Below are 27,720 nucleotides of genomic sequence, written 5' to 3'. Positions count from 1 at the left end.
CACACACACACACACACACACACACACCCCTACCCCCCCCCCAGTTCTTGTACATAGAACAAATAGTACCCACCCACCAAAACCACACACACACATCCTGGGGGTAGTGACGTATACATCCTGGGAGGCAGTCAGTTGGTCTTGGTCAGTCAGTCTCTCTCTCTCTCTCTCTCTCACACACACACACACACACACACGCATGTGCTGGGGGTATGTACACACAAACACATTCTAGGGGGTTGGGATGCACACAAACACACACATACACATGAGGCCTCCCACCTTTTGTGGCCAGCTGTTTGGTGCTTCAAAGCTACCATGAGTGACGATGAAGCGGCACCACAACTATTGGGGTGGGGGGACCCTGGGAAAGGGAGGAGGCCTTGCACAAGGCCTCCTCCCTTTCCCGGACCCCTCCCCACCCCAGACAGCCCAGTCTTCTTTGGCTGACCGGGAAAGGTAGGAGGCATTGCACAACTCCTCCTACCTTTCCTGACCACCCTGATTGCTGGTTTTGTGCCGCCTGGACTGCTTGTGGGGGGTGGTCCAGGAAAGGTAGGAGACCTTGTGCAAGCTCAAACCTTTCCTGGTTCCCTCCCACCCCAGATTTTCCTGTTGCCGCTTGAGCATTGCGGTTCCTTTTTAATGAGAAGTCATGGGTAATAATTATATAACATTGAGGGAGAAGAGCCTAGGCTAATACATTTTGTTTATAGATTTGATTATGTTCTGTAGCAGCAGTGATAATTTATTTGTTCTTGATGCATGCCCAGTCTTGAAAAGCATGGTTTGTTCAACACAAGTGTGCATGCTTCTTCAAGAATTTCTGACTAATGGTTTTGTTGTGCGGAGGGGCGTAAACCCCCTCCTGGTTCGTTGCCTAGCTGTAGGCCAAAGTACACTCTAGACACGGGTAAGGTTTCAACGGGTAATGTTTCAACTAATTTTAAGATGTGGCGATCAGTTTGCGAAGGGAAACTGGCGCCCCTCAAGGGGCGAGCAACAAGCTTTTATAGTACTGAGTAAACAACTCAGGCTTACGTGTTTTTACAGCAAGGCGTTGGCTAGTTTTCCCATTGAGCATGCATGGGTATATAGGACTGCTGGAAAAACTATGGATATGCCTTATCTGGTACATGCCTTACTAGTTTCATAACTTGTGAGGGAGTAGGGATGGGGTGTGCATATCTGCAGTCTGTGTGAACGGAATGAGCCATGCATGGGAGGGAGGTGAAGGGGCTGTGTTCAGTTGTCATGGCCTTGGTAAGCCTGGAAATTCTTCAGTTTCTAATAGCTCATATATATAAACAAGAGTTAGAACACTGATATGTGACACCAGGGTACCATGGTTTTTCTGCTCTTATGGTTGTGGATGTTTTCAAAGCCAATTACTGATCACATAATGCTCTGCTCTTATGTTTGGAAATGCCAGACACAGCTGCCTTTTCTTGTCGAAACCTGACAAAGGATAGACCTGGCTCGCATGTAGTGACAATCCAGAGTACAGGTTGAGTATGGATTGTCATTTAATCGTGGGTTTTGTTGAATCATGGGTTGTCATTATGTGCGAACTCTGCACTATGGTTTAACTATGGGTTGTTAACCATGAACAACCCAGGAAGACAGCACTTGGTTTGTTGTTGACTAGTGAACTCTGGGTTGTTCTTGGTTAACAACTCAGAGTTAAACTGTAATGACAACCATGATTCAACAACAACCCACAATTCAGTGACAATGCGTACTCACCCCATACTCTCGGTTGTTATTATATGTGAATCAGGTCTCAGACAGGCTCCAGTAGTATGCAAGGGCATCTTTATCCTTATTTCATTTCCAACATGTATATATTTTTTGTGGATCACAATAATATAGGTCTCTATGGCATGGATCCAGTAGAGTGACAATATGCATGGAAGGCATTTCTGGTCACACAAGGGGGGATTCCTGATTTAAGCTGACTTCCCCATTCAGCTCCCTATCTTGTATCCAACAGCAGTCTGTAAGTCCCCCAAACCTCAGCACTTTCTTGGGGGGCGGGCACAGGAGCTCCCATGCGAAGGGGGAGGCAGAAAAGCCCAATTCCACAAGTGGAACTCCACTGGCAGTTTGTTGGATCTAAGTCTGTATGTTGAGATTGGTGGGCAGAAAACCTAAAATAAATTTCTTACTTTGATATAGAATAAAGAGCTTAAGGAATTTTTATTTATTAACATTTAATAATATTTCAACTTGAAGTACTGAAATGCATTACAAGACAAATTGAGACACAATTACTATCTTTGATGCAGAATCAAAGTGTTAATGCTAAGCTGCTAATATTAATACTATGTTTTCTGATTAAGGTATGTTCTCATAATAATATAACAGATTAATATCCTCCCGACACTCTTGAATTGCCTCAACTCACTTAAGTCACAAATATGGGGCACAATCCAACCAAAGCCATTTGAAGCCCTGTTGACTTCAGTAGGAGAGATTTAAAAACATTAGCTGGATTGTGCCCAAATTTTTAGCAAGCGTTGTTAATATGTCAGGGCTAGCTTTAGTATATATATCACTTAAAGGCAGCCTAAAAATAATGGTAAATAAACTTAAATAAAATATGTGTTAAGCTAATATTTATTAATATTTTATTTAAAATATTTCTAGGCCGTCTTTCATGGCAGGTGCCCTCCCAATACAGCTTACAACAACAAAAAAGACTGATACAATTTCATAAAAACAACCTTAAAGCCACACACACACAACTAGAGGAAGGTCAGAGTAAACAAGTTGGTTTTCAAGGCCTTCCTAAAAGCCTTCAGTGTTGGAGCCTGATAGATCCTCAATGGCAACCCATTCCAGAGATGGGGGGTCACTGTGGAAAAGGCTCTCTGTCATATACTTGCCCACCTAACTGCCCTCAAAGGTGGGCAGATGGGGAGGGCCTCTGTTACTTTCTTAAAGTGCCAGCAGATTGATATGGGTGACGGTAGTCCTTCAGTTAATTTAGTCCCAAACCATGTAAGGCTTTAAAGGTTAAAACAGCACTTTAAATTGGGCTCAGAAATGCACTGGTAACCAGTCCAGCTGGCACAGTATAGGCGTTATATGATCTGACTGCCTCTCCCCTACCAACACTTGGCATTCTGCACTAGTTGACTTTTCCTGAGGTTAATCTCTCTATGGTTCACTGATGAGTGTTAAATTTACAAAGCAAGAGTGCATATTCAAGGTTTCTGAACTGTTGTTGTTGTTGTTTATTCGTTCAGTTGCTTCCGACTCTTCGTGACTTCATGGACCAGCCCACGCCAGAGCTTCCTGTCGGCTGTCGCCGCCCCCATCTCCCCCAAGGTCGAGTCCGTCACCTCCAGAATATCATCCATCCATCTTGCCCTTGGTCGGCCCCTCTTCCTTTTGCCTTCCACTGTCCCTAGCATCAGCATCTTCTCCAGGGTATCCTGTCTTCTCATTATGTGGCCAAAGTACTTCAGTTTTGCCTATAATATCATTCCCTCAAGTGAGCAGTCTGGCTTTCTTTCTTGGAGTATGGACTGGTTTGTTCTTCCTGCAGTCCAAGGCACTCTCAGAATTTTCCTCCAATACCACAGTTCAAAAGTATCTATCTTCCTTTGCTCAGCCTTCCTTATGGTCCAGCTCATGCAGCCATAGGTGACTATGGGGAATACCACTGCTTGAACTATGCAGACCTTTGTTGTCAGTGTGATGTCTCTGCTCTTAACTATTTTATCAAGATTTGTCATTGCTGTCCTCCCAAGAAGTAAACGTCTTCTGATTTCCTGGCTGCAGTCAGCATCTGCAGTGATCTTTGCGCCTAGAAATCCAAAGTCTGTCACTGCCTCCACGTTTTCTCCCTCTATTTGCCAGTTCTCAATCAAGCTGGTTGCCATAATCTTGTGTTTTTTTTTAGGTTTAACTGCAGCCCAGCTTTTGCACTTTCTTCTTTCACCTTCATCATGAGGTTCCTCAGCTCCTCCTCACTTTCAGCCATCAAAGTGGTATCATCTGCATATCGGAGGTTGTTGATAATTCTCCCGGCAATCTTAATTCCGACCTCTGATTCATCCAACCTGGCGTTTCTCATGATGTACTCGGCATATAAATTAAATAAGCAGGGCGACAATATACAGCCTTGTCGTACTCCTTTCCCATATTTGAACCAATCAGTTGTTCCATGTCCGGTTCTCACTGTTGCTTCTTGTCCCTTGTACAGGTTTCTCAGAAGACAGGTAAGGTGGTCTGGTACTCCCATCTCTTTCAGAATTTGCCACAGTTTGCTGTGATCCACACAAGGCTTTAGTGTAGTCAATGAGGCAGAAATAGACGTTTTTCTGGAATTCCCTTGCTTTCTCCATGATCCAGCGAATGTTGGCGATTTGATCTCTAGTTCCTCTGCCTCTTCAAAATCCCACTTGTACTTCTGGTAGTTCTTGGTTCACATGCTGCTGAAGCCTAGCTTGTAGGATTTTGAGCATCACCTTGCTGGCATGTGAAATGAGCACAATTGTGCAGTAGTTTGAACTCTTTGGCGTTGCCCTTCTTTGGAATTGGAATGTAAACTGACCTTTTCTAGTCTTGTGGCCACTGTTGAGTGTTCCAAATGTGTTGGCATATTGAGTGCAGCACTTTAACAGCATCATCTTTTAGGATTTTAAATAGCTCAGCTGGAATACTGTCACCTCCGCTAGCTTTGTTGTTAGTAATGCTTCCTAAGGCCCACTTGACTTCACTCTCGAGGATGTCTGGCTCAAGTTCAGTGAACGCACTATCATGGCTATCAGGGACATTCAGATCTTTCCTGTATAGTTCTTCTGTGCATTCTTTCCACCTCTTCTTAATCTCATCTGCTTCTGTTAGGTCCCTGCCTTCTTGGTCCTTTTTCATGCCCGTCTTTGCACAAAACGTTCCCTTGAGATCTCCGATTTTCTTGAAGAGATCTCTAGTTCTTTCCCACTCTATTGTTTTCCTCGATTGCTTTGCATTGTTCATTTAAGAAGGCCTTCTTGTCTCTCCTTGCTGTTCTCTGGACCTCTGCATTCAGTTGGATATATCTTTCCCTTTCTCCCTTGCTTTTCGCTTCCCTTTTTTTCTCAGCTACTTGTCAAGCCTCATCAGACAGCCACTTGGCTTTCTTGCATTTCTACCTCTTTGGGATGGATTGAGTTGCTGCCTCCTGAACAATGTTACGCACCTCCGTCCATAGTTCCTCAGGCACTCTGTCTATTAGGTCTAATCCCTGAAATCTATTCCTCACCTCCACTGTATATTCATAAGGGATATGATTTAGGTCATACCTGAATGGTTTAGTGGTTTTCCCTATGTTCTTCAATTAAAGCTGAAATTTTGCAAGAAGCAGCTCATGATCTGAGCCACAGTCAGCTCCAGGTCTTGTTTTTACTGCTTGTATGGAGCTTCTCCATCTTTGGCTGCAAAGGACATAATCAATCTGATTTCGATATGGACCATCTGGTGATGTCTATGTGTAGAGTCGCCTCTTGTGCTGTTGGAAAAGGGTGTTTGCTATGATCAGCGTGTTCTCTTGGCAAAACTCTATTAGCCTTTGTCCTGCTTCATTTTGTACACCAAGGCCATGCTTGCCTGTTATCCCGGTGATTTCTTGACTTCCTCCTTTAGCATTCCAATCCCCTATGGTGAAGAGGACATCTTTTTTTGGTGTTAGTTCTAGAAGGTGTCGTAGGTCTTCATAGAACTGATCAACCTCAGCTTCTTCGGCCTCAGTGGTTGGGGCATAGACTTGAATTACTGTGATGTTGAATGGTTTGCCTTGGATTCGTACTGAGATCATTCTATTGTTTTTGAGATTGTACCCCAGTACTGCTTTTCCCACCCTTTTGTTGACTATGAGTGCTACTCCATTTCTTCTAAGGGATTCTTGCCCACAGTAGTAGATATAATGGTCACCTGAATTAAATTCACCCATGCTTGTCCATTTTAGTTCGCTGATTCCCAAGATGTCGATGTTCAATCTTGCCATCTCATGTTTGACCACCTCCAGCTTACCTTGATTCATTGATCTGACATTCCAGGTTCCTAAACAATATTGTTCTTTACAGCATCGGACTTTCTTTTCACCACCAGACACATCCACAGCTGAGTGTCCTTTCGGCTTTGGCCCAGCCGCTTCACTCTTTCTGGCGCTACTTGGAAACTCCCTCTGCACTTCCCCAGTTGTATATTGGACACCTTCTGACCTGAGGGGCTCATCTTCCGGCATCATATCTTTTAGCCTTGTGCTACGTTCCATGGGGTTTTCTTGGCAAGAATACTGGAGTGGGTTGCCATTTCCTTCTCCAGTGGACCACATTTTGTCAGAACTCTCCATCATGGCCTGTCCATCTTAGGTGGCCCTGCACGGCATAGCTTATGGCTTCACTGAGTTATGCAAGCCCCTTCACCACAACAAGACAGTGATCCATGAAGGGGGAGTATTACCTTACTGGCATGTGAAATAAATGCTACTGTTAGAAAGTTTGAATATTCTTTAGTGTTCCCCTTTTTTGGTATGGGGATATAAGTTGATCTTTTCCAATCTGGTGGCCATTCTTGTGTTTTCCAAATTTGCTGGCATATGGCATGCATCACCTTGACAGCATCATCTTGCAAGATTTTAAATAGTTCAAATGGGATACTGTCGTCTCCTGCTGCCTTGTTATTAGCAATGCTTCTTAAGGCCCATTCAACCTCACTCTGCAGGATGTCTGGCTCTGACTCACTGACTACACCGTCAAATCTATCCCCAATATTATTATCCTTCCTATACAGATCTTCCGTATATTCTTGCCACCTTTTCTTGATCTCTTCTGCTTCTGTTAGGTCCTTGCCATCTTTGTTTTTGATCATACCCATTTTTGCCTGGAATTTACCTTCGATGTTTCTGATTTTCTGGAAGAGGTCCCTTGTCCTTCCTATTCTATTATCTTCTTCCAATTCCGCGCATTGCTTGTTTAAAAATAATTCCTTATCTCTTCTGGCTAACCTCTGGAATGTTGCATTTAATTGGGCATATCTCCCCCTTTCACTGTTGCCTTTTGCTTTCCTTCTTTCTTGGGGTACTTCCAGTCTCAGCGGACAGCCATCTTGCCTTCTTGGTTTTCTTTTTCTTTGGGACGCTTTTTGTTGCCGCCTCCTGAACAATGTTGCAAACATCTGTCCATAGTGCTTCCGGGACCCTATCTACTAAATCTACTCCTTTAAATCTATTCTTCATATCTACTGCATATTCATTAGGAATATTAGTGAGCTCATATCTAAGTGATCCGTGGATCTTCCCTATTCTCTTTGGTCTGATTCTAAATTGTGCAATAAGTTCACGATCTGAACTACAGTCAGCTCCAGGTCTTGTTTTTACCAACTGCATAGATGTCCGCCACCTTTGGCTACAAAGGATGTAGTCAATCTGATTTCGGTGTCGACCATCTGGTGAAGTCCATGTATAAAGTCATCTTTTAGGTTGTTGGAAGAGAGTGTTTGTTATGCACAGTGAGTTGTCTTGACAAAATTCTATCAGCCTATGTCCCACTTCATTTTGTTCTCCCAGACCATGCTTGCTTGTAATTCCAGGTGTTGTTTGACTACCCAGCTTAGCATTCCAGTCTCCTGTAATGAGAATAGCATCTCTTTTTGGCATATTATCCAGTAGGTGCTGCAGATCCTCATAGAACTGATCTACTTCTGCTTCTTCAGCATCTGTGGTTGGGGCATATATTTGGCTCACTGTGATGTTAAATGGCTTACCCTGAATTCGAATTGAGATCATTCTGTCATTTTTTGGATTGTATCCAAGCATTGCTTTAGCCACTTTGTTATTAATTATGAAGGCTACTCCATTTCTTCTGTGGTCCTCTTGTCCACAGTAGTAGATCTGGTGGTCCTTTGATGTGAAGTGGCCCATTCCAGTCCATTTCAGTTCACTGACACCCAAAATGTCTATATTTAATCTTGACATCTCCCCAATAACCACATCCAATTTGCCCTGGCTCATAGATCTTACATTCCAGGTTCTTATGGGTTGTTGATCTTTAGAACATCGGATTTGTCATTCACCACCAGCACCGTCGGCCGCTAGCCGTCCTTTCAGCTTTGAGCTAGCTGCGTCATCACATCTGGGGCTAGTTGAACTTATCTTCTCTTCCTCCCCAGTAGCATTTTGACCGTCTTCCAACCTGGGAGTCCCATCCTCCGATGGTATACTGACATATCTCTGGTTGTACTGATCCATTTAGTTTTCATGGCAAGAATACTGGGGTGGGTTGCTGTTACCTTCCCAGGGATCGTATTTAGTCTTATCTCTCTGCCATGACCTTCGAATCTTGGGTGTACACAACTAATCTGTGTTAAATGATGCCCCCAGTACACTGTTATGTTAGAACATAAGTGCTTTGCTGGATCAGGTCAAAATCAATCAATCCAGCATTCTTTGTAAGAATCATACTAACCAGCAGGAGCTAGGTGATTTTCCAGAGATTGGCCAATGGACCACATTCTTTTTGCTACCCCTGATATGTGGGTTGCTGTTCTAAGCCACACCAGTAAGTAGTCAAGAAAATGGGGGTTACTCCATTGACATTCATATATGATAAAAGTAGCAGTATTCTGTTTAAATGGTGCTTTTGATAGTGGGAAAGGGAAAACAGTAATTTTAACCATCTGTACTCTTTCATAATAAATGTATGTTGAAACATAATATTGACTTCCTCAAGAATAAATAAGCTTAATACCAAATATTCTTGTTTAAAAGTGTTTAGAAATTAGGGCAAATTAATATGCTTTTATAGGAGGGAAATGTCAAGAGGGAAATATATTACTGTCTGGTAGCACTGATTAATAGCTGCTTTATGCTTTGTCTTTGAGGTTTGCACCGTTAGCGACCTAAGAATTCTAGTCTAAAGTATAATGAGAAAGAGATATTTCAGAGCAAATTAAAGGAATATAATAAGAGACAAAAATGGAAAGTGGAGTGGATATTTGAAAGTAAAGCAAAAAAGCTTGCCAGCCTATGCTAAACTCTTTGAGGTAAAATACTCTCAATGCAGGGGTTACCTGGAGGGTTACAGCATGCACGCTATTTTTGGATGGTGAAGGGAGGAGGTGACCAGAGACCAGTGTGACAGAGTGACCAAATGATGAAGGAATAAAGAACCAAATTCCAATTTTATTATGTTTGACTGGAGCGGGGAGGGCAGGGATGACTGTCTAGCAAGTTTCACAAATCAGAGGGGTGGCACATACACAGGAAGACTCTCTTCTTACTTGTTGAATCTAGGAAAGGGACCATCAAAGTGTTAATTAAAAGGGAGATGACTAACTGTCTCTGGTTGCCTGGATACATCCAAAGGCTTCTTGAGTTGTGAATTTGGAAGCTCTAGGAAAGACTTCGAGTTATTCTAAGTGGGTGTTGGGCGATGTGAAGTGTTTTTTTAAAAAATAATTTTGTTTGGTGGCATCAAACCGGCGCAGTTCGCATGTAACAACAACCCATGGCTTGTTTAACCCATGGGTTGAGGGCTGAGCTCGAGTGAGCGGCCTGCCTCCTGCCCACTCACTGCTTCCACTTTGCATCCACTTTCTGAAACAAACCATGGGTTGTTGTTAAAACTCCTATGCTTCACAGCCACAAGTGGGGCCCACTGCTATTTATGTTCTGTGTTTGGCTAGCACCGCCAATACCCTTCCATGAGTGGCACCCACCTTATGTGAGTTCTGAAGGCCTGCTCTGTTCCAGAAACTAGCGTTTTTCTTGTTTCAGGTTGTCCCCGGAAGTGCTAAATCTCCATTCTGCAAGCAATGAGTGCCACTTGCAGAATGGAATTGGCAGGGCTGGCCACTCACAGGCAGTCTCCATTGGATTGAGGGTTGTTTAACCTCAGTAACCCAGACAGCCAGTTTTGGACATCACGACTAACAACCCAGGAATGGGACATTCCTGGGTTGTTTCAAATTGGTGTTATGTACAAACCAGGTATATATCAGAACTGGAGAATATTTGGGACAGCCCTAAAAAACAAGAACAACCCCCAAAGCCTACAGTATGTACCACTACTTTCACTTCAGACATTTAAAAATACACAAGGTGTTTTCACTTGGGTAAGCAGTTTTGCTATGATTTTCTTTTAAAGATATATTTATTAGCCATGGTCTCTTGATGTATAGACCAAATCTAATGAGCTTGGTTATAGGGAAGAAAAAACCTGTTACCCCAAGGACTAAGCAGAAGAAAAGAGCTTATTGCTCAGCCTACCAGAAAGAGTTCTGATAACTTATCCACCAATGGGGTAATTATGAGCCCTTGTGGAAGGTACTATATTTATCTTGGTCTCTTATCTGAAAATTGGAATAATAGTGATCTATACTGAGATGTTACAAGAATGAACACAATTGGTAAATTTTACATAGAATTGTCAGGAAATCTTCCTATTTTTCTTTCTGGAAAGTGGTGATCAGCAGAAAAATAGCCCATGCACGTGCACCATCATAGTGCCCAACTCTAGGAAGGGAGGAATGTATATAAAGAGAAATGCTTCCTGTCTTAATTGTATCTTCAGTGAGAAAAAACAGATTCCCAAGTACTAGTGGAGGATGAATAAAATGTAAATAGAAGTAAGACTGATTTTGTTGCCTCCTGCTTCCTTTGTTGAAAAGACTATTGTGTTATCAGTAAATTAATTCTCCCAAGGAACATGTTAAATAAATGCTCACTTGTTAGCTAAAATGCAACACTTGGATTTTATTCAGTGAGAGATGGGAAACTAGTAAAATAAAACAATGCCTGTTGGCTGACTATCTGTATAGTAGAACAATTGTGCAAATAGATACATTTATAAGGTTGTTACAACCTTGAAGCAGACACCTAGGCTAAAATAATGAGGGTAATACATTTGTGCATTGACAGCTAAAGTGCTCTAAGAAATGGACAGTGCACTTTATTCTGCTGTGTTTTGGTGGTTCCCTCTAATTTGTATGCTGGGTTTTATGTGAGACAAAGCATTAAACATAATTAGTGCATTTAGTAAAAGATTTATTGAACTGTAGAGAATTTCTGCCACTGTTAAATACTAGGTCAGAGTGATCATAGCTTGACAGTATATTTTATTAGGTTGCAATTTTTATATGACAAGATAGAAACTTGGGGGGGGCTTGCAAAAAAAAATTCAGTTCATTATGTTTTGCATATAGTCAAAACAGAATGCTTTCAGTAAGCTGGGACACCAATAATATGTAGCTTCCAAACTTCATGAAACATGCTTCATTAGCTTGGCTGGCATACTAATTTCCCTGCTGTGATTCCTGCTGATAGTTTTGAACATATAGCTGTGTGAAGTATTGCCAAACTTTTCTCAAGTGACATTTGAAGGGAAGAGATGAATTAATTCAGAGCAAAACTAGGTTTGGGCTGATATGTTCAAGATGTTTCTTAGGCTTCCCATCGAGAACCAAAGTAACTTTGATTCAATTCTCTTAATTACATGTGAGTGTGAGTTCAAGGAAAAACTGCTTTCCTTCAAGCTAAGCCTGAAAAATGTGATGGAAGACTCCTTGGTTATGGAGGGGAGGAGAGTGTCCCAACCTGAGTGTCTTTCCATTACGATAGAGTTCCCCAAGAAACTTCTCCTCATCTTCACACTATTGCAGGATGCAATCAAAACTTCCAAACGGAATATGGAAGCTAAGGTAAAGGACTATAGTTCAGTGGCAAAGCACTTGCTTGGTGTACAAAAGGTTCCAGTTTCAGTACCTGGCATCTCCAGGGAGGGCTGGGAAAGACTCCTGTCTGAAGCCCTGGAGAGAGACTACCAGTCAGTGCAGACAATACTGAACTAAATGGACTGATCTGCCCCAGGCAAGCTTCCTGTATGGCCTACTTCTCATTGGAGTGAGAAACCTGTTTCTGCCTATACCTTACCACTTTAAACTGCAGGTGGGGGGTTACATGGATGAATATTAAAGGTGCTCCATTCATGTAGAAATCTAGATGTCAGGGAGGACAGTTTTGGTCTTCTGTCCACATAATGTTTGTTAATATGGAGAAACATTCAACCACATGAGCCCCCTCCTGTAGCGTGAAGCAATATAGCCCAGACACAGGTTTATCACTTGTGATAAACTGTGTCACAGTCATAATGTATTTAGAGGTACTTTTACTATATACAAGGAGAATGCCTTTTCCTTTCCACCCAGCAAATGGCAGTCTGCATCCTCCCCAGAATTAAAGAGAAGGGCTAATAGCACAGATGGTGTTGTTCCACATAAACCTGACTCCACTGCAGGTGCCTTTCTGAAAACTAACCATTGCCTCCACTTCCCTGGCAAGCCCCAGGTCAGCAAGCATCCATTTTTAAAACCAGGTTTTAAAAGGCTAGGTCTTTACCTCTGTTCCAAAGAAATCCACTCAAACGTTTTCTTCCTTCCCTGCAGCAACTCCCCTTCACAACTCAGCCTGCTGCTGTTATTGGTAATCCCCAGAGGACAAAGCAGAGGGAACTTGTCCCCTCCCCCTTCTTTCTGGTGTGGAAAAGGAAAGTGTGAGAGAGAAGCCAGTTGCAACTGTGGCTGGAGAATAAAGAAAGCCTAAGGGAAATCAAAAGGAGATTTGAAATTGCCCCTCTTTCTTCTCCTATTCAGTCAGTTTATCAATTTATAAAGCAAACTTTGTCTGTGTGTGACTTTAAAAATCTACTTGCCTTTGAAATGAAGTGGCATAGGAGCTTGTTGACTGGGAGGTATTTGGAATGAATATATTCTCAGGGTGAGGGGTGGAAGCTGGGGTTTCAGAGGTTCTTTAGCTGCTGCTGTAGAGTTCCAGGAGATGGGGCTGCAAGGCAAAGGTGACTGTTTAGGGGAAGCAACTTTGTACATGGAGGGGGAGAGACATTAATTCAGCAGCACAGGAAAGAAATTGAAAATAGTTTGACAACTCTCACCAGCCCTTAGCCCACCAATCAGATCTGCAATATTCCCAGGAAGGGAAAGGAAAGGGAAGAACCCTTGCAGGTGCTAGAACTAGCGAACACAGACTCTTCCCTAAATATCTACTCACTGGGCAGTATCCAGTGGTGACAGTCCACAAACAGGGCCCACCACTGCTTCCACCACTGTCCTGTGGATTCAACAGAGATTTAGCAATTCTGGGGCCAAGCCCCCAAATGATCAGAGACACTTCTTTCTAGAACAGGGCAGCTTGGCGGACTCCCTTATACAAGCTCTGCTTCAGGAATGAGAGTTTCTGCTCTTTTCAGCTTGATCCCAGAAGCGCTAAATCTTCATTGTGCAAGCAATGAATCCCACTTGTACCACCGAGTTGTGGAGCTGGCTGCTTGTGGATGGTCACTGTTGGATACTGCCCCCAGTTTTTCTAATTTAGCTGCTGCAATGAAACTTCTGTCCCTTACTCTTCTTACTTCCAAAGAATTTTACACCAGTCTTTTTGCTCCTGGCCTGTTGGGAATGGGTTTGTTGAAGGCTCACCAAAGAATGAGTTAAATTGTGATAATCTGGTATTAAGGCTAACTAGAATGTGGGGAGAGAACAGCTCAACAAACACTCTTCTAATTAAAACTATGAGATGTCAGATTTACTTTGAAAAGTAGTGTAATTGTTTTTTCCATAGTAAAATTTAAAAATATATCTTGTTTCAGAACACTGTCAATCTTCATGTATTATACTGTGTTAAAAGATTGCCAAGTAGGAGAATGATACCATCTAGTGGTGTAATATTACATTTACAGCATATAAAACATCAAAAATGATGATCTGAGATGGAAACATTGAAAAATATTTTGACTTCTGTATTTTACACCAAATTCTCATTCAGTATCTAAACTAATATACATGTTGATGCTATCTGTTTAAAGTAAAAAAGTTTTTCTTTTCATATGATTTTTGTTGCCATTTTTTAATTGAAGTAGACCGATAACTGAGGGTTTGTTTTTAAAGATATACATGGGCAATCCTAATGCCCTTACCATAACATTCATGAAGACAGTGCTGACACACTAGGCCAACTACATTCTCAGATACAATAAGGTCATTTTTTAAGAAGCAGATAAGAACGTAAGAAGAGCTGCACTGGATCAGACCAAAGGTCTATCTAGTCCAGCATTCTATTTACACAGTGGCCAGCCAGATGCCTATGAGAAGTTCATAAGCAGGACATGAACACTCCTGCTCATGTTCCTTAGCAACTAATATTCAGAGGCATAATACCTCTGATATTAGAGGTACTATATAGCCATAATGACTAGTACCGTAGATAGCCTTATCCTCCCTGAATTTGTCTAATCTCCCTTTTAAGCTGTTCAGGTTGGTGGCCATAATTACATCTTGTGGTGGAATGACCCTGGATTGTAGTATTATGAGAGAGGGAGAAGAACCTCCACCTATCCACTTTCTTCACACTATGCATAATTTTATGCACCTCATGACTTCCTCCACTCCCTTACTTATCCTTTTCCTAAGCTAAAGAGCCCCAAACACTGTAACCTTTCCTCATAGGAGAGCTACTCCAGTAGCTCCATCATTTTGGTTGCACTTTTCTGCACTTTCCCCAGCCGTACAATATCCTTTTTGAGGTGCAGTGGTCCAAATTGTACATAGTATTCAAAATGTGGTCATACCATAAGTTTGTATGAAGGTGTTATGGTACTGGCAGTTTTTTTTTTTATTCCTTTCCTAATGATCCTAACATGAAATTTGCCTTTTTGCACAGCACTGGGTCAATGTTTTCCTTGAGCTATTCACCACAATCCCAAGATCCCTTTCCTAGTCATTCACCATCAGCTGAGACCCCATCAGCATATATGTGAAGTTAGGAATTTTTTTTGCCCCAGTGTGCACCACTTTACACTTGCTTACATTGAACCACATTTGCCATTTTAATGCCCATTACCTCTGTTCGGATAGATCCTTTTGGAGCTGTTGCTTGTCCTTTTTTGTTTTATCCACCTTAAATAATTTGGTGTCATCAGTAAATTTGGTTGCTTCACTGCTTAGCCCTAACCCCATATCATTTATGAACAAGTTAAAAAGCACTGATCAAAAGCAGGCATTGCTGATCTAATATTTTAATAATGCTGTATTTAGATGCGATCTTGTTAAACATCTGTCCTTATTAACTTACTGATTTGCTGTTTGTATTTTTCCTCCAGAAGGAACTTAGTCTCCCTAGAAGAGGAAGTTTGTGAGTATCACTTTTTAAATTCTTGTCTTAATAACAACTTAGGGGCAGTATCCAAACTAGTGCTTCTGAGAGTAATCCTGGAGATGAGCGGAAATGCTCATTTCCAGATCAGAGCAGGACAGCAGAGTTCTGTTCTGGAAGCTCTGCTGACCTGCCCCAGTCCAGAAATGAGTGTTCAGCTCATTTCTGATTTGCTGCAGGATCCAGTAGCTTCTTGTTGCACTAGCGGTGGGTCCTGCTGGCATGTGGGCAATGTTGGATACTGCCCATGATCTATAAAAATTGATAATGTTTTAGGATATTTGATAATGTTTTGTAGGAAGTGAGGGTGAGGAACTTGGCACAAACCTTTGGTCACTGTGAAGGGAAGAAGGGGGTACCCTAACTCCTGGCAGTGTAGGCAGGGACAAAAGTTGCTCCGGCCGAACATCAACCCAGCAAGGTAGGATTCCACCACCCTTTATGTCCAACTCAGCCTGAGTCAAGGGTCTCACAGACCTTACAGGACACCCCAATGCCTATGCAATAGGGGCCAAACTAGTACCCTCTGTTTCTAAGGCTTAGGCCTGAAACCTTAACAGTAGCATTAACCAAGAGGAAGATTCTGGATTTAGTACTGAGGCAATTTAGAATGAAGCATGTAGACAACCAGCTATAAGAGGTGGTAAGTTTATTTAAGAAGGAGAAAGGGGAATAAAAGACATATAAGAATCAGAGTCCTTTTGGAAACAATACTCAAAATAAAAAATATCAAAACTACCTAAACCTGCCTATACGTTCCTAAGCATGGGTCTTCAAATAGGGCAGGGCCCAAACGGAGATACTTGGAGTCCAAAGCAAAGGGAAGACGAAGGCAACAGACAGCTGTAACCCCCCTGGTTATATGCTCAAGCCCCTGCCAAGGTGATCCCTGCTAGCTAATCATAGGCTGACTGGAACAATTTTCCCAGGCCCCTGGAGTGGGAGTGAGAGTTTCCACAGGAACGCAGCTGAGATCACTCAGTCCAATTAACTGGGTCCTATGCTGACCTTGGGGCTAGAGACAACATGAGATAACACACATGCAGGTGGTTTACCACTATGTGCAGCTTCAGCCTGACAAAATGGAAACTTACAGACTGCTAGGACCCAACAAGAAAATGGAGTTCTTGACAGTGACTATCATATAAAGGGCATGCATTAATACCGCTGCACACGATCAGTCTCCACAACCATGTATGATAATGTAGAATTAAGACTGGTGGAAGCACTGGAATAGGATACAATGCAGACTGTTAAAATTATAGAGTTTAAAATTAAATGTACTGTACATTTTGATGTGCTTTGTTGTGTTTAATTTTAGAAGAACAGAAATTTCATGCAGATTCATGATCTCAGGATTACAGGCCAATATAGTTGGATAATGGTAAAATAAAACATTGTTTCCAGTTAGATTATATGAAATGTGAGTCTTCTGCCTAATCCTGGAAGGAGAATGAAAAAGGTTATTATAATTGAGAACCATGTTCTGAATACTCATGTTACCATTTCTTAAAAATTTATTTAAAGGAACTAGCTTAGATTTCTAATATTAAAATAAATGTTGGAAATTTCCTTTTTGTTAAGGGCAGGGTTTGATGCATCTATGTCTGGTATGACTTGTGCCTCCCCACTGCAATGTTTGGGCTGCAGTTACTTCTACTGCTATACCATCTCACCCTGTTCACTTAGTACTTCTTTGGCTATCTCCTCTGTGCTTTAACTTAATTTTCCTGTACCATTTTATAGGTTTCTGTTCCTCCTTTACCCTCATTAGCCGCTCCAAAATTATTGCCTCTGTCAGCTTTGAGAATATCCATTTCAGACTATTCTGTTTCACGCTGACCTGGTATCAAATGGTCACTAAAGGTAAAGGCACAGGCTGCAGTCACATACCACTCTGATGGGTACATTGGAGAGATACTGCTTTGAGTGAAAATTCAGAGACCTAGAACGCTTAAAGATATGAAACCTGCGTTCACCTAGATTCTAATAAGCAGCTCTTCAAGGATGCGTCTCAAGTCACGTTTCGAGTTGACTTCTGTTAAACATTTATTTGGAGTAATCACTAAAGGTTACTGGCTGGCCAGTATATTTCTGCTAAAATAAAAATATGGCTATTTTGAAGTGAGTGTACCCTGGCAGTTGGCAAATGTTTTTTTCTCATTATAGGACTACCATTTTTCCTGCACTAACAGACATGATGGTGATGGGAAAGTACTCCTTTTCCCATTATCTCATGTAGCTTTTAGCCAAAGGGAACTCTAAACACACAGGACAAAAGTCCTCAAATTCACCCATCACTTTGCACGAGACCAGTGTGACTGACATATCCAGCATGCCAGTAGAGGCCCAGCAGCTACTACCCAAAGAGCCAGTGTGGTTTAGAGTGTTGGACTGGGAGCCAGCAGATCTGGGTTCTAGTCCCCACTCGGCTATGGAAGCTAACTGGGTGACTTTGGGCCAGTCACAGACTCTCAGCCCACCCTACCTCACAGGGTTGTTGTTGTGAGGATAAAATGGAGAGGAGGAGGATTATATACACCGCCTTGGGTTCCTTGGAGGAAAAAGGTGGGATATAAATGCAATAAATAAATAAAATGGGGGGGGGGAATTTTACTTGTAACTGCTTTTAGAGAGCGGTCCACACAGTCACACTCCCAATCTACCTTCCTGTTTGTAGCCTGCATGCTGTTTTTTCCCCTATGTTTCAGCAATGAGGTTTTAAACTCATGATGGAGGGAGCCACCAGCTTCAGGGCTGAAGCTTTTAACTACCCACTTCTGTCAAATCTGAGAACCTCTTCAGTAATTCCCTTAGACTTCTTGCTGCTTTTAAATCCTCCCCTTATGTCTTTGGGCTTCTGAGATACTGCCATCTCCTTGTTTGCTCCTTGTCTTTGACTACTCCTTTAGCAATGACTCCTTCACTGTCTCTTAGGATATCCCACAATGCTCAAACCTTGGCTCCCTACTTCATGCTCTCACTGTATAACCACCCTCATTATTGTGGTTTCTGGTACCCACCTCTGTACTGATAATTTACTTTACCCCCGACTTCTCATCTTCTGTCTGTGTCTGATTATTTCCTGGCTGTGATGCTGAAATCCCCAGTAGAACTTATTAAGAAAAAAATAATATATCATACTCACTAGACTCTCCAAAAGCTTTTTGATGTAAGCATTTGTGGGGGTGGGGGGAGATAAATGCTAAAAGTGCTGGTTCATAGATGACTGGCCCATGTGATTTGAAATGCCCTGTTTAGCTCAGTTGACATTTATACCTGTCAGTTAAAGAATGAATAATGTATTACAGGAAAGAGTAATCAGAAAATGAATGCAGTTTGGCAGCCTTTTCTACAGTTCTTCTGTTTTTGAACGTTACTCATTTGGGATTTCACTGATGTGCAAAAAGCAAAAAAGACCTCTAATTTAATTTGTTTTAGTATTTTCTCATGGTTAAAACTCTATCTTTTTTCAATCTGATCCTCTTTTACTTTGAAATGTGGTTGGTGTTTGCTAAATTGGGAGGAAATATTTCCCCTCTATATACTATCAGAATGTTAATATTCAATAAAACAAGCAACACAATGTTGCTGTGTTTCATTGGCCCTCAACAAGTATGCTCCTTTTCAAGGTGCCAGCAAGCAAATCAAGCCCTCCTCCAGGATACTGCAAGCCAGAGTGCCCCAACCTGATGCTCACCAGATGGATTATAACCTCCATCAACTATAGCCGACTTGGCCAATGGGACTGCTGGCTGGGAATGATGGGAGCTGTAGTCCAACACATCTGGAGGGCATCAGGTTGGGGAAGGCTGCTGCAAACTGTAAGTGGCTCAAGCAGGCCAATTCATTCCCCTCTACTGTTTTTCTCTTTTCCTTTTCCAATTGACATATGATATCCCATAGCTCCTGGAGGTAACTGAGCATGCTTAGTTCTTGTTGGGTTGTTTTTTAAATGTTTTGTACTGTGCAAACCTAGGGGTTCTCACAAGCATGCTGTTACTTCTGTCTTGTTTCTCAGCCCCTTTTTGGCTCTAATCCTGTCAGTGCTCACTGCTTGAGCTTGCTGTTAGAGTGATGGTAATAAAATTGTATGGGCCATGTAAGGACTCTCTCATGTGATGAAGGAAACATATATAGATCAATCCTGTCAGCACTCAACTTTCTGAGTTTGCTGTTAGAGGGAACAAGTGGGACCTGCAATGAAATGTTGCAGTGCTTATATCCCCTAACAGGAGTGCTTCTGTTCAGGATTCCAGCTAACTGTGCCTTCCTCCAGCATACTGAAAGCTGTTAAAACCCAAGCAAGCCAATTCACTGTCTTCCTTCCTGCTCAGCTTTCTTTCTTTCTTTTTTCTTTTCTAATTAATTCCATACTCTGTGGATCAGTGACCCAGTTCACATGTAATGGTGGCAAATCGTAAATTAGTTAATTAACCCATGATTTGCCAGGTTGTGTGCTGCATGCGAGCCATTTCTGATTTTAATATGCAACCTCCAACGGCTCGATCATAGGTTGCCTCGTGACGTGCAAACCCAGACTTGGGTTGTTCGTGGGTTAAACAATCCAAAGTTAACCTGCAATTAGTTGTTAGGTTGTCCAAGGTATGTGTGAACAGGCCTATAGTGTCTACTGAGCATGTTCATTCCTCAATGAGCTGTTTCCCTCCCCCCACCCCCATCAGATTCTGTATCCGATGTTTGTTCCAGTGACACAAATGCTGATTTTCTACAGTATTATAGTTGGGTAATATGTGTATGGAGCTTGCTAACATGTCTTTTTTTTTAAGTTACAGTGGCTAGGTAGATTGTGAAACTACTTTTGGATTTTTCAGTGCTCATGAAATGGTTGTGGCAATATTTTTGTTAAAATTACGAAACCTATTTGGGTGCTCATAGGTACTTCAGTTTATTCCTTCTTGCTTTCTCAGCGTTTTAAGCATGTGTTCAGTATGGTTTTTGGCAGTTTTTATTGGATAATTAATTCTGAATTCAGAGCCCATAGGCATGAAAAGTTTTTCAGCATAGGCTTAGCTTGAAGCAATAGTGCTCTGGTTGTCTTGGGTATCACAGGTCCTTTGCTATATTTCTCAGATGGGAGATACCATATAAGTGAAGTATATAATGCTGCAATTGCATCTGATGTGGACCATTTTTCTATGTGTGGTTCAGTGCTGGATAGCTGTGGCTATCAGTTTGTGAACATCAAACTAGTGACCCATATCCCGTGTTAATGGTTACAGCAGAGAAGACTAGTTGTGTGAATTTTCTTAGAGCCATTCTCACATTTTATTTTCAAACAATCTATTCTAGTGCAGCCAATTGTTACGTTTAGACTATTGCAATGTGCTCTACTTGGGGCTACCTCTGAAGAATGTCCAGATGATTCAATTGGTGCAAAATGTGGCAACTAGGCTGCTAACTGGTACTTACTATTGGGACCATAGTACACCTGTCTTGAAGGATCTGCACTGGTTGTCAATTGCTTTTTGACTGCAATTTAAGGTATTGGTTTTAACCTTTAAAGCCCTATGTGGCTTAGGGCCTGGCTATCTGCGGGACTGCCTGTCTCGCTTTGAACCTGCCCAGGTGTTACGATCTGCAGGAGAGGCCCTTTCTATTTGAAAACTTCAGTGGAAGTGAAATGTCCAGGGTTGGGATCTGTGTAGATAACCTACTCCCCTGAGGGCTGGGTGGATTCACCCCTCAGGAGCTGGCAAGTGGATTTGTGGATGTTTGTGCATAATTCATATTCTTCCTTTTAAGGAAGATTATAAACTGGGGATTAAAGTGTTATTGGTCTAACATTTTGAGCAGTCCACAGTTAAAAGAAATGGAGCAGATGTCTAAAAATGTAGTCTAAATAAGTAGAGAGAGCTTCAGCTATTGGGCAGTATAGAAATAAATAAACAAACAAACAAACAAAAAATAAAGGTGCTTTCAATAAAGAAAAGACATTGGACTGAAGTTCACATATTTAACCTTTTTTGTAATAGAAAGATATTTAAACTAACTAAAACACTGAATTAAAAGTTGCTGTACAGCTTTTATTTGTCAAAACAACTCTACATAATAAAGATTTTTTTGATGCTGCCTTGATTGTTTTATAGCGCATAAGTGTGCTGTGCGTTTCATATGCTGCTATGGATTGAAGTTTTAATAAATATGCTAGAATTTTGCATTTATACTTCATCTTTTGTAGAATTGCATTTTATGACAGTTTACCTCACCCTTTCCTCATGTATGTAATCCAACAACTGGGGAAGGTCTTCTCAGCTGTGTCCAGTAGGCAGGGTGCCTAAGTTTGTTAGTCAACTCTGGCCCAGAGTAGAGCATATCCTGCCTGTGACTGTGGAGTCAGAGTAGAAAATAATGGGCTAGATGGGAAAAAAGGACTGGTACAAAGCAGCTTCCTATGTTCTAATGAAGTGGTTCAGCACTCATGGACCTGGTTGCTTTCTTCTTATGGATATTAGGCAGGACTTGCAGGCTTTCAGAGCTTGTCCTGGTTAGGGAAAGACACCTCTCGCTCTCTTTCCTGCTTGTCATTGTCCCTTTTAAAAATTATTTATTAGACTTTACAATTTTGTGGCAGGGATTTGTTGTTTTATTGTTACATACAGTGCCACGTACATTGATGGCGCCGTATAAATAAATAAATAAATAAATATTTTTGTTTTAAAAAAGAAATAAGATGAGAGAGAGAGATGCAGGAGCCCTCTGCCCTTCCATATTTCCCTTCCATAGGGGATATTTATTTATTTATTTATTTATTGCCCATTTGGCTGGTCACCCAGCCACTCTGGGCAATGTACAACAAAAGGACAGTTTAAAACAATAAAATACTACATTAAAAAAATTATATTTCTAAAAATACCCTAACCCACCCCAAATGCCTGCCTGAACAGGCATGTTTTTAATGCATGGCGGAAGCTCATTAAAGAGGGGGCATGGCGGAGTTCCCTTCGGAGGGAGTTCCACAGAGTGGGGGCCACCACAGAGAAGGCCCTCTCCCTCGTCCTCACCAGTCTAGCTGTCCTGGCTGATGGGACAGAGGGTAGGCCACCCGAGGCTGATCTTGTTGAGCAGCCTGTCTGGTGTTGCTGGAGGCGCTCCTTAAGGTAGGCTGGCTGGAACCATATAGGGTTTTAAAGGTCAAAACGAACACCTTGAATTTGGCCTGGAAAACAACTGGCTACTTTCAGTGTTACCTCCCCCACCCCTTTTCCTTGGCGGACACCCCTTCTGTTCTCTTGTCTCTGTGGTGCAGGTGACATTGAGGTACACAGAAGAAAGAGCCTGGTGCTGCCTATTGTGCTCTTGCTTTCTGCAGTGAACCATTGCAACCAGGGATTCCACTGGAATTCTAGGGTCGAGGCTCATGGTGTTGGCTCTGGTAGGGCTTCTGACAATGGAGTCATGGTTGGAATACACACTTCCCAATCTCCAGACAATCAGGTGAGAGAGGCTGGAATAACAGTTTTGTCAGGGTTGGATTGGAGCATAGAGCTCCAGAGCAGTTCTGATTCTGAGGAAGAGATAGAAATCATGGGAGAGGAACCTGCTCACTCTTGGGAGGCGCAGCTGGAGGGAGAGTCCCTCCCTGCTCACATTCCTGAGAGTGACAGTGACCCTGGCAGGGAAAGGGAGGTACAACTGGAGCTTCTGGACGCGAGGTGCCGGCGCAGGGACAAGTGAGAGGTTATGGGTGCCAAAAGGAGGTGCTCAGCCCGCTTGGTGCGACAACAACAGCTGCGCCCCGATGCCCCACAGGAAAGGGATGGACTCTCTCCTCCTAGCCCTTAAGTTCAGAGGCTTCCCACCCTTTCCCTCCCAACGGAGACCAACTGACTCCCTAAGGCTAGAATCCCCTGGTAGGCTGTTCCCTCTTAAGTTTTCCTCTTAGGCTAAGGCAATTAGCATCTGTAAGTGTCATTAGGTTGAATAGAAATAAAGCCTTGGAAAAGAGCCCTTTTGTCTGTGTGTTGATTCTGGGCTACTTGAGAATTTCAGAAGGCAGCAAGGGCTCTCCTGACAAGTTTCTTTTCCCCTTGACTGAAATAGCAGGAGGTTCAGACATTGCCATGCAATTGCACACACAAGGAAGGGAAAGGGCAGGGTGACAGCTCTCCTGTCCTAGATGTGGAAGTGACATCCACATGTTCTGTTACAGTGGATCTGGGGGTTATTGGTGTGCAGAGATTGTACAGTGTCTCCCCAAGCCTCTCTTTCTTTGTTGGCAGGAGAGGTGCAGCTGCTACTGATCCTCTCATGCACCCTCAGGTGCTGGACAGGGCACTAGTGCCACCGAACCAATGTTTAATTTAGCCTTGCAGTGGAGGGAAGGCAGCTGCATGCTTCCACTTCACTGGGAGCCCCCAGATGTCTGTGCACAAAATTCAAAATTAAATAGGAAGATAGTTTTCCAGGTTCCCCTGATTTTAAAGTTTCTAGTGATAGCATTCTAAATAAATTGTTCTGCTTAGCCAAAGGGAGAGACTCTCATGAAGAGCAGACCTAAAAATAGCTACCTGTTTCTAAAAAGATAGGAGGTGCTGACTCAGGAATTGGAATGGCCTGCTGCATTGCTGATTATAACACTGCTTACCAAAATTGCATAATGAAAGCCTGTTTTTCTGTGGAATGAGAAACGTACATTAGAAGGAGTTGGGGTTGGCCTTGCCTTTGGTAACGCTTTCACGCACAATGAATTAGTGCAGCGTCTCAGCAGTACTTTAGAATGAGAAATTGTTTTCATCTGGCCCTAGACTGCCTGGAGTCTAGGGCCAGATACAGCCTGGAGCTGTATCATAAATAGCATATTGTTTAACACATCCAAATACATTTTGTGGTGTTAAAGGTTTTAGGACCCCTTTTAAAATTCATATCACAATGCTACAGTATTGGGGAAAAGAGCTATTGTTGACTTATCAGTTCAAGCAGTGTAATTGTCCTGTTCCTTCTTGCTTTTGGATGGTGTCTCATGAATGGTCAGCTAGTATACCAGCAAACTTGAGAGAACCCCACAACTTTATCAAGGAATATTAAAATCATATACTTAGTACTTTAGTGTGGAAAGTGCTTACATTCACTTTAGCTACTATGCATAATATTCAATATGCACTGTAGCATATTATGAATATAAATATTATGCAATAAAGTATGGCTTTGGAGAATGTCTGTAACTTTATTGTAGTTTAAACACATGGATGCAGTTTGGTATAATAGCTAACTTAATTTTAGCCAGAATCTGTGTGTTTGAGGTTTAAAATGCTGGCTCTGAATATGTCTCAGAACCAACAAAGAATACTCTGGCAACTTAAAGGCTAGCAAAGTTATTATACCAGGTGGCCCCATAGTAGGTATACAGTTGTTTAGAATGTTGATGGGAGGGGGAGAGAATGTGTGAGTAGAAAATGAGTGGGTGAAGTCAGAATGACAGTTGGGAAGAGTGAGTGACAGGGAGTGACAGTTGATGGAATACATTTCGAGCACTTACGAGATTAAACAGTGTTAAACAAATGTAAATGTAATAAACAATGTAATAACATGCAAATAAACTATACTGAATACCTACTTTTGGGCCACTCTGTATATAAGTATACTGGTAAGAACAATTTTATACAGTTAGAAGAGAATGCAGGTGACGATTGCACTTAATCAGCTTTAGGAGTTTTTGAATACTGTTTGGTGTCAAGAGGACTGATGAATGCAGAGTGCTGATGACTGAAATATATTATGCTCCAGTTCTTACTTCTGTAGTCCAAAAACATTGACCCTTCTACTGAAATAAACCAACTATTCCCTTAACTTCTTTTGCATATGCTGTGTTTGTCAACTTTTCTATGCCCATTACTTTGTCTTCTCAGATGTTTGCTGATCATTCTTAAAATCCTTTAGATAGCTTCTGGTGCCTAATGAGTTATTTTTGCCATTTCTATAAATTCATCTAAAACTGTTGATCTTTGACTGATATGTATTTATTATTGGAACATTCTACAACTGTGATATGTAGACATCAGTATGAATATGCTGGGTTAAATTTCAGCCAGTCACTCAAATATTTTATTGCATCAACCAAAGAGTATCAGAATTATCTCTGAGGGCACAAGTTTGCATACTGAAGTAAAAAGAATTTTAAAAGGACCGGAATTCTATACATGGCTGTTCCTTAATGTGGTGATCAATCTCCCTTATCTTAGGAACAAATGAAATGTTATTTTAAAGCAGGGGTGGGGAACCTTTTTCAGCCCAAGGACTGAATTCCAGTTTGTGACGGTGTCAGGTGCTGCATTCCTTCTGTGGATAGGGCCACAGACAGACTGGGAGGGACCAAATGTGATTTTTCTTCGTGGTGACTTACAGATTAGGGTTGTATGCCTGCAGAACAGTCATTCAGAACATCCTAGAGCTAAACAGAGTTTTAGGTAGGAGTCCCGCCTACTTCCTCTGTGCATGTTCTGGGCGTAGCTCCCACCTAACTCGCAGTTCCTTTTCAACTGCTGCAGTGACTAGCAGCATTTGGAAAGCTTTCTCGCCTCATGGTAAAATCCTCAAAAATGTATTGTCCCCTCATGGGATGCTGAACAGAGTTCTCTTTTCTTCTTTCTCTTTTCTGTTTTTCCTTTCCTATTTCCTCTGAATTTTTTTTTATCTCATTGCCCCTTTGGGGTGCATGGGCTCCAAGGCTGCCTTCAAAAATTGCACCTGCTGTGGTGGGAAGATACCATTAACTGAGGGACACTCCCAACTGCCTTTTCTGCCTTGGAGAGGCACACAGGGTGGGCTCCTATACCCACTGACAGGCCTTTAGGAGGCAGGCCAGGAGAAACAGAACAGCGTGCCTTCGGGCCTGTTGTGGGAACAAGCCCTGAAGGCAGGAGACACAGCTGCAGTGAACCAGCCTCTGCATACTTCCTTGGTGTCCATTTGCATGAATCCAGCTCCTTCTCTCGGCTTCTTCCAGCTCACAGTATGAACAACGCTTCAGGGCAACTGTCCATGGTACTGGGAGAATTAGCCTGTGCTGTACCAGCGGCTTTGGTTGTCCACTTGGACTGACAAATTGAAACTGGCCTTGCGGTACTGATGGTTGAGGCCAAGCAAGTCAAACAGACCACATCTCATAATAAACACCCAGCAAACCCTCAGGCACCAGGACCAAAAAACAAAAGAAAAAGATGACTTGAGGATAAGATGAAAAAAGAAGAAAAAGATGACTTTAGTCCAACATCAAAGCTGAACCCACATTGGTTCCAAACCAGCTGCCATCGGCACAGATAGTGCCTAAACCTTTTATGTGATTGCTGACACCGATCCTAGAGAAGGTACAACTCCCACAGGACTGTAACACCTCAGATGATATCCAGGCCTTGGCTCAGTATTGGAGGATGAATCCAATAAATGTTTCTCACCAGAACTGTATTATCACCCCCCTCCCCCCAGATCATTCCCGAAGAAAGTATAGGTCCTGTCAAGGATAACAGCCTGCTTTCTGCCAGAAGATCGGGTCAGGCTGTCATGTCGGAGCTAACCACCTGGAATTGTTTGTAATCTAGAGGCTCCTCCGCCCTTTGCCCAAGGCCAGACACAGCCCCTGCTAACTAGAAAGTGCCAACAGCTGGAGGTGATGAGGAGTTCCAGCCTCTCGGAGGCCAGGGCGGTCCACCCAGGGACTGAGCCAGTGATTAGTTGAGGCAAAATCTGCCCTGGGCTGCCCGGGCAGGGCTTTAAAAGTGGGCTGAGGTCAAGGCATGGGGTCTCCCTTCATCCTGGTGGTCCTGGACCTGCAGATGGCTGGTTGCTATCCAGGGAGATCCATACTTAGGTATGCAAGGATAGGCCATGTAGATTTATTATTTTGCTTGGCTGTGCATTCATGAAGCTCTGTGTATATAGTTAAGTGATTTAGCTTTGTACCCTCTATGTAACTTGCTATCTCCATTCTTCCCTTTCCCTTTGTCCCTTTATTTTGATCTTAATAAACCTTTATCCAACCTTTAGTTGGTGTGAACTCTCTGCATAACCTCAGTGCTAATCTCATTGCCCCTTGGCTTATGATGGTGGCTACTGGGTATTTTGGGGGACTGAAAGGCTGGGTTTGGCCAGTCCTGTTTTTGGGAAGGGGATCCCGGGATTGGGTCCTGGGTGGTCCTCCCTCGCAGGGAGGTTAGGGCTGGCCCTGGTGACAGGGATCCTCCTTCCCTCCTTCCTTGACAGGTCCCCTCAGTACTCAACAGACCTCACTATCCTCCTCGGTCTCTTCTGGAGGTTTTCTCCATCATTGCTATAATATACCATGGGAAAGCCATAGACATTCCCGCTTCTACAGGTCTCCTCATTATTATGAAGACTGTTCACCACTGAGACAACACTGTTATGACTACCTGCATCACCATTCCCACTGCCAATGTTCTTGTCCCCCTCACTTTCTAGAATGACTTAAGGCAACTTCTAACCATACAGCACCTTCTCACATGGTCTCTAAATGGCTTCTCTCTCTCTGT

General features: G+C 42.5%; 1 protein-coding gene across 2 annotated transcripts in view; it reads left to right on the top strand.

The window, feature by feature from the left end:
• The window catches only part of MAST2 (microtubule associated serine/threonine kinase 2), a 249,236-nt gene that overhangs the window by 88,006 nt on the left and 133,510 nt on the right, over nucleotides 1-27,720 (top strand). For both annotated transcript variants that reach the window (XM_084852639.1, XM_084852640.1), the window contains exon 4: nucleotides 15,162-15,193. In XM_084852639.1, the coding sequence (XP_084708765.1) occupies nucleotides 15,162-15,193 (32 nt within the window). The remainder of the gene's footprint in view (nucleotides 1-15,161; nucleotides 15,194-27,720) is intronic.

Source organism: Heloderma suspectum, chromosome 4 (genome assembly GCF_057233095.1).
Source record: "Heloderma suspectum isolate Gila_16-S chromosome 4, 16-S_ref, whole genome shotgun sequence".
In the NCBI taxonomy this organism is placed as follows: Eukaryota; Metazoa; Chordata; class Lepidosauria; order Squamata; family Helodermatidae; genus Heloderma; species Heloderma suspectum.
This window is presented reverse-complemented; position numbering and strand designations above follow the sequence as displayed.